Source organism: Micropterus salmoides, unplaced genomic scaffold, assembly GCF_014851395.1.
Source record: "Micropterus salmoides isolate LMB-PRFRI ecotype aquatic unplaced genomic scaffold, ASM1485139v1 Ms_hic_scaffold_16, whole genome shotgun sequence".
NCBI classification, from domain to species: domain Eukaryota; kingdom Metazoa; phylum Chordata; class Actinopteri; order Centrarchiformes; family Centrarchidae; genus Micropterus; species Micropterus salmoides.
In genome coordinates, this window is record NW_024040707.1 from 27,053,517 (window position 1) to 27,063,626 (window position 10,110).

Sequence of the window (10,110 nt, forward strand, 5' to 3'; positions counted from 1 at the left end):
CATTACCTAAGTTTATTCCACTACTTAATGCTCAATGCGTGTCACTCCTGCCTGAGCATCTGAATACCTAATCACTGTTACTGTGTTATTGTTTGAAAATCATGGAATTCATATCACTGAATTTAATTAAATTCATGTTTGTTAATGTCAAGTTACAAATTCAGATACAAAATTAAAATACCCAATAATCAGGAGCGATATTCAAATTGCTCAGATTTCATAAGCTCGATTCATATGTAAAAAAAAATTATGAAAAATATCTGATTTCTCAAATTGGCTCTGTCAAGTGTAGACACTAATGTTCAAGATGCAAGCATAAACAATTGAGCTTGATTGGTTTCAAAGTAAAATAAAACAAGTATAATATTTGCCTGCTTTAAATAAAACAATATTTAAATGTCAACATTATGTATTCCATAATCTCATAAGATTCAGATATTAATGGCTTCTATAGTCTACTTCAGAAAAAGAAAAAATTTGTATGTTTAAAATAGTTTTTCCAACTAAATGAAATACTTCGCTAATGCTGAATTTAACACATAATGGCTGTCATCCTAAAATTTTTCTTTCCATTTTGCAGGTAATGAACCATCGCCGTTGGGCACGGTGGAGAGCTACAACCCGGTGAAGCAGCGCTGGGAGTATGTGGCACCCATGCCCACTGCACGCTGCTCCTCTGCTCTCCTGCAGACAGCCAGCATGCTCTTTGTCATTGGCGGAGTTGCCCAGGGACCCAGTAATTCTGTGGAAGCTCTCTGCTTACCAGAAACTGTGTGACACATGCAGACACACTAACACACACAGAGGAATAAATACAACCCAGGGTTGATATTTTATTCATGTATGTGTATAGACAGACGAAAACACATGAATTGGATCCACAGATCGCACTTAGATACTTTTCTACCTTCATGTCCAACTGATGGATTCCTCTTGAACACTGGGATGTAAAAAACTCTTTTTCACATTCAACAAGCATTTTCAAATGGGGGCTGCAGAAACAATTTGTGACAGAGCTGGACGAATTTGAGAGGACATTCAAGCCGACTGCTGTGACTGGCAAGGACAGAAATCTGACAGCTTTTCTACACTGGGGAAATCAGAGTAGGACAAAAAAAGAGCAAAAAACAGACACGCACATAGTGTCTGAAGAAACAACGCGCCTTTGAACTGTTGAGTATTTTTCAGAATAAAAGCAGGGTACTTTTATGGATATTAAAGGAACATAGGGCCATATCTGTTCTCTGCAGCAGCTTTGCTCTCCCCTGCTGCTGCGACAGCAAGCTCTACACTTTTCTATGACCTTAGAAACAACACTTAGTTGAGACAGTGACATTCTGGGAATGTGAATGTCTGTTTTGGTTCTTCTCTTTTTGTTGTAGTGTTGTACATGTATGAAAGTTAGCACTGCTAGCAACTGCTATCACAGTGTCAACAACAGTGGCCCTTAACATGCGCTCACACTGCAAGCAACTCAAGCAACTGCTAGTCAGAAGCCCATCCATTTTTAACGACCAGTGAAATGTTGGCAGATGTTGACCACAGTCACTGTGTTTCCTTTATTTGTAGTTACAGAAAAGATGACTGTGGTTGAACTTGTCAGCACCTGGCTTTGCTACGTATCCATCCACCTTTGCTACAACATTAGCAACACAGATGAATCACCAAGCTCAATCACTCCTTTGTTCTATAGTACAGGGCTGTAGTTGCTTGTGGACTGAATGCAGATTTACTCATTCCTGCCGCACTGAAGCATCCAGACTGATAAAACATAATTTGACTGTCAGCTTCCTGACATATTATATTCCCCCTGCATTTTATGATTAATAGCAGTACATTGTTTTCTTTTCCTTAACCTAATACCAGCCAGAAGATGAATAAAATGGGAAGAGCATCTGAAGGTGATGATACCTGGGCAACATTTTGAAGCAACTTTGTTAGGTTTTAGCAAGGATGATCATTTTTGAAATAGGATGAAATCATACCGTATGTATGGATTGCAGATTATGGTAACATTGATTCACTTTTCCCAGGAATATAATTTTTGGTAGAGTAGCAAAAGGGATTTTCCTGTTTTGGTCTAACCCCTTTGAAGTGTTTGGTATCGTTATCATAGTTGCTGTCTATTTACATAGATGACAAGAGTTGTCTATTTAAAGGAATTCTTAACCAAAAATCTGTATTTTGAGTATACAATAGTAAATACCTGTAGGCTCAAAGGTTTGTAACTTGCTGCTGTACTTTGCTCAGGAATGGAGCTGTACTGGGTGGTGGTTAGCTCAGTTTGTAGAGCGGGTGCCCCATGTTTAAGACTAAGTTCTTACTGAAGGTTTGAATCTGGCCTGAGGCCCTTAATCCCTTTCCCTCATTTCCAGACTCTATCCACTGTCCAATCAAAAAAAGGCTAAAATGCTTTACAGGAGACCTATTATGCTTTTCTGCCAGACGGAGTCAGTGGCTGTTTCTCAATACCGAGTTCGCCAAGTTTGGACTTCTGTACTTTAAAGCTTGGACTTGGCAAGTTCGGCTTGGGAGTACAAACTTCCAGGAGCGGGAGCACGCAGTCAGTCATTCAGCAATTGGAACAGCAGCGGACTTGATGACGGCCAGACCCGTTAGCGGGCGGGACCTCACATCTCCGATAACATCCTAGCAATTTTTTAAATGCTCTGTCTTGAGAAATCAACCACATATGTGTAGATTAAACAACTATATTCCCGCATTAAAAACTCTTAAAACTACTATATGTGACACAAGAACAGCAGTATTATATGTTACAGTTCTGAGTTTTCTCGTCCGACATTTCCGCTTTTTGGCAGGGAAATGCATCCTGGGATATCTGGCTACCCAAAGTCCACACAAGTCACCACCGATGCAGGCTCGGTAAAACGGGCGGCGCAAGAACACATCCGGGTATTTGACTGTACTTGGCTTGATGCGGACTTTTGAATTGGAACAGTACTTTGGCTGTGACTGATGACGTTTCACGTTTCAAGAACAGAGTAGTAGAAGTACAGAAAAGAACACAGATTGAGAAACAGCCAGTGTTCCGTATGGTCATGTGCTCCCATACTAAGGGCAGGGCCTGTTCCGCCCAGCAACAACAACAGCCTGGTTCAGGTCTTGGCCAATCAGAAGACAGTGGGCTTTGAGAGGGGGGCCTTAAAGAGACAGGAGAATCTACAGCTTGTTTCAGACAAAGGCTGAAATGAAGCCCTACATGAAGAATCAGTATAAGAAAAAATCATGCAAAAGCTGCCAAACAGGAGTCACATATAGTACTGGCAGAAAAGCAGTATAATAGGTCTCCTTTAAAGAAAGGAATGGAGCTGTAGTTGGCTTGCAAAGAAAACAATATAAGATTTCCATATAAACCTCTAATTCAATCCTGCAGCATAGTCCACTTTTCCACTACTGGTGTGCATGTTGAGGATGTTCCAAACAAGTACAGGCACAGTATAGGACTGGCTCTAACTGAGGTCTGATGCTTTCATGACAGTGCTTCATTGATTCGTATGCAAAAGGTGTCATTGTCTAGCTTTTTTTTTTGCCTTCTTTTTCCAAGATATGGTCGAACACTGTTCCTGGGGCAATTGTAATAATTATAATCACTACCAGGTGAGGTTGAAAGGAGAAGTATGATTTTTCCAAAACCTGAAACAAATCCAGAAAAATGTAGGCTGTTGACATTGTTCCAAATGTAATGTTAGTTAGCTAACGCAAGCTAACTTCCTACTGAATGTAACGTTATAAATCCCTGCTTTTTGATGATTGTATTAGTGAATAGAGACCTACCGAGCTGTACAGGAACAGAGTTGATCCTTAATATCGTTGTCCTTTGTCTCAATTGTCAGGTGATGCAGTGGTTCACTTTTACTCTGTGATTGGTAGTCTTTAGCTTCTGCTTTAGCTTTCACGTCAGTTTGACAGCCTGAAAATAACCTTCAAATGCACAATGCAAACCTTTCTGTCTCCTTTCTGAGATTGCTGTTTTTGTTGTTCCAAAAATTTTACAATATTTCTTCAGGGAAAGCAGTTATAAACAGTCATTACAATAATACAATTTCAAGTTTCTTTTAATTCACCAGAGTTTATTTGACGACTAGGTGATTAAAGGTAAGGCGTGCTACAAAATTCAATACATTCAATACAAGAATTCCGTGAGACACACAGTAGTAAAGAAACTTGAAAATTAATTAAATTGGTTTGTCAGATATGATTGGATAATTCTGAGTAAGGGTCTCTTTTACCACTGTATTAGACAAAAGGTTGGGATACAAACCTGTACTTTTATTGCACGGTTTCATTACTTAAAGATGACAATCATCTGCTACATCCAAATTATTTGAAATAACTGAATAATTATTGAAGGTACATGGGAAGTAGAATGCTAACGATTTTAACCACTATCTTCCAATACAGGGAACTCTCTTTGAGAGACTTATATTCATATTCATACATACAGAGAGGAGATAGAGAAAATACTGTTAAGTACTGCACAGGAAGAAAGCGCTATCTCTAGCCCCAAAATATTGTGTCTCACACAAAGACACACGTGCGCGCACACATACACACACACACACACACACACACACACACTCACATCCTTTGCACTGCCTTGCCCCATTTCATATATTTTTCTGGTCTGCACCCTGGCAGACCTTGTTAACAGAGCTAGACATCTATTGCTGTGGGAGAGCACTGAAACTCCATGAGCTCAGATGAGATGCCAGTTGTCAGTTGGTTATTTCTGGTGCTGCATTGTGTGCACCTAATTGAGTGTGTTAGGTACAAGCCATACACTCATCACATAAAATGTACGCATGCACACACAAACACAGACACTCCTGCTTGTATGCAGAGCCAAGTTCAGAGTGCATGCCTGCAAGAGTGCAGTCTCAGTCTCATTCGCTCACTCACACAGTTCTATATGGCAACAATCACAAAAGCTTGGAGAGAATACAGAGATCATTAAACAGCTTTGCCCTCTACTCCATCCAACACTGATTAGCCTACTTGAATCAACTGCAGTTTGTGAGAGTGTGTGTGTGTGTGAGAGAGCGTGTAAATTTTTGTCGTAGATGTATTTGTATTAGAGGATACGGTTTGGCAATGTGAGGTTTGCATGTAACTTGCTCATGCAGCACATACACCTAAAAAGTAAAAAGGTTATAATAAGAAGTAATAATTGGCCATGTGTTGCCATTTAGTTTTTTTACAGATACCTCTCTTCCAGTTGACTATTTGGGGTTAATTGGCAACAAGGCTGACCTTACCCCACTGGATCTTAAAGCAGATTTTTTTTGCCACTTGAGGGCAGCAGCTGCAAACACAACACTGCTGCTCCACAACAGGAGCAACTTTAGCATTCTTTTGGAGTTGTTTTCTGGCCACTTTGTGGTCTCTACTAGCTCCTGATGAAAATATCTGGCTTATTAGCTACGAAAATTCTCCACTATATTCACCAGCTTACTGTGTCTGTCTGCTGTATGGTGTTGGACAGGTACTTGAAAGTAAAATAGTAAAGATGCAGGTCATAAAAGTCAAAACAATGATCTGAAAGATGATAAAATGCTGTACAGAGCTTAGGGAACTGCAGAGTTGAGTCAGGTGTGACACTACAACCGAACCCTGTTACATTTTGCATAGTAATTTGACCTATTGTTATATATATTGATATATAAAATAAAATATTAGTGCAGGTTTAAAGCTGCATTAATTGCTTTTTTGTCCACCTGTCTCAACAACAAGCTGAAAGCACATATTATCGCCTAATAACGTTATTGCAAATGTGCTAGCAAATAGTTGCCTATTTACACAGCAGACACGAGCTAGCTCTCTCTTTTGGTTGTCTGGTTTGTTATTTTGTAACGTTTCTCTCTCACTGTCTCTCTAACCCTGTCAGTGTCATTCATAAATCTATCATTTCTATTTTGATAAGAAAGACGTCTCATAAATCAGTTTTTTAGGCTCCTGATGTGAAGTACTCACTGGAGTGAAATCCCTCTGCTGCGTCTGACAGCAGGTTGAGAAATGCAGAACAAAAAGAGCAGGATGCTTCAGTACAGGTAGCAGCTAATTACATGCTACTTTTTAAACAGGCCATAAGTGGATGATGCACAAGCATTTCGAAATGTGGATGTAAAGCCAAATGTATTCTGGACTGTCCCATGACAAGAGTATTAATGTGGTTTTCATTAGCATGAGTTTCTAAGTAAATATTTTCAAACTGAGTAATGAAAAATCTGCAGAACCTGAGGCAGGGCACTTTTATAAGCAATAAGCGCCCTAAAATGATTACACAATTTTTTAATACCCTACACTATAGAGCAATGTTGACTGGCAGCAAATGCACAAGTACAAGACTCATTTTCAGGCACGTTTTTATTATCTTCAGTGAACAGACTTGCATTGCCCCAAAAAGTTGCCTTGTGTATCATTACCTCTGAAACGTGTATATACAGTATGTACCATATTGTCCAAGACACATTCAGGGCCCTGTTTTTGTGCATGGCGTGTTCTGTGCCTTGACTCACTAAAATAAGGCCCACAGACTCAGGTTCTGACAAAATAATAGGATGCATTCAGCACAGTGCAAAGATGGGGGATGAATAAACTGAAATTACAGTTTTTTTCTGTTTTCTGAATCCAATGCAGAACTGTCTTAATTTTGACAATGAAAAGCCTCTGTACTTTATTCATTTCTTTATTTATTATTTTGTGCGGGCTAACTTTAACACAGTTTCCTGGGCGACAGGGAACAGTGTCAAACCCCGCAGGTAGCATAAATGTGTTTCCCTACATTAGCATACCAATGTGGTCTTGTTGTTTTTTGTTTTCTATTTGTTCCTGTATTTGAAAAAAACTAACCCCATTGATTATTTATCAGGATTAGATATAATAGTATATTTTTGTGTTTATTGTTCATGTTTGTTCATTATTTTGTCCAGTTGTTTGTGTTGTGGAGTTGGGTTGTGAGGTGACAGATGTGTCGTGGTGTTATTCAGATCTGAGCTGGGTTCCCCAAAGTGTTTGTTGCTAGTTATATGTATCTTGTAAAGCTTAGCAGCAATTATTTTTTTAATAGAAGTATATACATACTCTGTTTTTTCTGTTTTTTTTTCACCATGTTGGTCAGATGAGATACATAAGAGTTTATTTAATACTGAGAAAGAGGATATACTGTAAAACTTCAGTTAATAGCCGAGTCCCAAATAGCTGCCTACCCCATTTACTGGCCTGGTGTGGGAACACATTTTGATAAATAAAAGCAGGCCTCGATTAAACACCTGATCTGATTTTTTCTTTGGCTGTATAAAACCTCTTAAACCCCGCTAGGTCGTCTGCTTTAGCTGAGATCGGTTAGATTCTCCACAATTCAATCGTTCAATTCATTTAACAGAAACAACAAGCCCCAAACTCTAATTCTTATAGATTTATTGGTGTAACCTACAAGGTACCAGAGATGAAAAAAAACAAAACAAAGAATTGCAGACTACTGAAGCGCTCGTTCAGTCCGAATGTGTCCGTCCCTCGATTATTTATATTCCTTTAGTCTGTAAGGGTCCACCGATCAAAACAATCAAAACCTTTCATAAAAATTAATCCAAGTTATGAATCCTGTCGTCGAAGTCCATCGCTCTCTGTCTGCTAACTTCTGCCACAATTCTGTGGCCTGGGCTATTAATCAAAGTTTTACGGTATGTAATATATGGTTCTTAAGTAGAAATGTCTATAAATGGTTGTATTTAGTATGACAAAAAGGACAGCAGATATATTCGGAACAAACACACTGGCATATTTTATTTGTATTTCGATCTGTTCAGTGGTTTATAACCTTCTGAGTTTTCAGGCAAAATTTAAAAAAACAACAACAACGAAAATTTTTTCAACACAGAATTATTTTTTTATTCTGTGATCGATCCAAGATTCTTCAAATAATCACTATCTCAAAACCCATCAGCTTGGGAACAAAGAATGCCATCTATCATTTGAAATTGAGTGAGAAGGTGAAACTAGTTTGTACAGACATTTTGGGAAACACAAACCCAGAATCCCTCTTCTCTTCTAATCTCTCTTACTGTACTGTGCTGTTTCCCTACAGTGACAATGGTAGAAACCTGGTAAACTGCTTTGTGGTCTCAGTGGATCAGTATTGCCATGTACTCTGTATGTGCTAATGTGATTTGGGAAATATACTGAACTTAATGAAATGTACTAAAGATAATAAGAAAGGAAGAACACTAAACATAAGGAATGGAGGACTCAACTTACTCAGAATGGCGTGTGTGAGGAGGTGTAAGGCATTTTCCAAAGCTTTACACTTTGTATTTTTATCCCTATTATGTGTGTAAACATTTAGCTGTAGAAACAGGTGCGTAACCCTTTTCAGTCAATTAGAGTCACCCACACACAGAAATTTCTACCACTTCAATCTATGCACTTACAGTAAATCATGCCCATACAGCGCTGACTTCAGCCTCAAGTGATAATAACAAAGACAGTACTGAGAACATATTTATTCAAACAATATAAAACAACTATAGGTAACAAATACATACAACATAAATATACTTTTTTTTTAAAAAGTTTTACATATTATATTGTTTGTTACAATCAGATCATGTTCACTAAGACAAATAAAATTATTTTTCAGTCAGACTGGCATTCTTGCTTTACAGAAATAGTGTCAGAACACATATTTCTAAACATTTAAAGGGGCACTCCACCAATTTTACACATGAGGATCAATTACTTCTCATGAGCAGTACTACTAAGTTGGTGACAATGTACTCTGTGGCTTAGGATGGCACTTGTGTGTTACAAACAGGAAGATGATGGAATGTACCAGGCAGAGAGGGTCTATTGAAAGACATTATTAAGTTGCATTTGGGGAATTGTAGGATCTAGCATTTTTGAGATCAGCACCATTTTAGGGACTAAAAGTCCAGATTTCTGCCTCTGCTGGACCAATTTTGACCACTCTATAAAATCTGACTCTGACTCTGATGCTGAGTCCCCCAGCTTTATGGCAGTAGTACCAAGCTATACAAAAATATTGTAAAAATTTGAATTGTTTGACCACATACTTATGTGCTGAACATTTGCTTAACATGCAATAAATTTTAATTTAAATACATATTTTATACAATGATAAAATTGTATCATATCATACCATTACACAAATATCTTATCACTACCTCTGAAACAGGGTGTTGTAAGATAATAGAGCCTGGAGAGACCATTTCTAATGTCCATTTTACATAATTATAGAAATTTATATTTCCTGTCAAACAATATGATTATCCTTTAACTGAATAGATTGACGTTAGGGGAAAAATGTTTATTCTTTCTTTTTGAGATTTATATGAGGAGATTGATACCAAATAAAACCATAAACTCTTGTTTGCATTTCTGGTCCTGTACAGATTAAACAAAGGAGTAGCAAGATGTTAATTTGGTCAAATTAGAGATGTTGGTAAACGGATTTTTGAGAGGGCCAGGCCAGAAGTTTCCCCCTGCTTCCAGTCTTTATGCTAAGTGTCTAGTCACCTATTATTGTTATCTGACTCTCTGAAAGAAAGTAAATGATCAAATGTCCTAAAATATCCAACCATTGCTTTAATCAACACACATTTATGAAGTTTTCTTATTTTGACTGGGGTCATACTGTAGGTGGGCCTAAGAAATATATGATCACATACAAGCCGAAACCAAGGGGAAATAGAAACTATGGCACGAGTTTCAAATACATTTTTTTTTTCATCAGTCAGATCTGACCCCAGCTGGTCAGTGTTGATTGTGCAAGGTGAGTTGCTTATTCTGCGCCACAGATGTACAAAGTTATTGTAACATAATTTCTGCTACTTGATAATCCCTCAAAGCAAGATTAGGCTACTGCCTAGGGAGGAGGAATGTTTCTTTTTCATTATCCACTCACACAGACAGAGTGAAACAAGAGGGGATATGCCGGCATTACTTTTGTTATTATAATTCTTATTATAATAACAATAGTAAACAGAATAATATTTATTGTGGTTGTTGTTGAAATAGATTAATGTGACACTGCAGTGTATTCTTCAACTTTTGGTTGGGATGAGACATACAAAA

General features: G+C 38.0%; 1 protein-coding gene across 1 annotated transcript in view; it reads left to right on the top strand.

Moving 5' to 3' along the window:
• LOC119906188 (kelch domain-containing protein 8B-like) overlaps nt 1-7,293 on the top strand; it is a 183,662-nt gene extending 176,369 nt beyond the window's left edge. Inside the window, exon 6 of the mRNA XM_038723738.1 lies at nt 581-7,293. Within this exon, the coding sequence (XP_038579666.1) occupies nt 581-777 (197 nt within the window). The 3' untranslated portion in view covers nt 778-7,293. The remainder of the gene's footprint in view (nt 1-580) is intronic.
• Nucleotides 7,294-10,110: the final 2,817 nt, after the last annotated feature.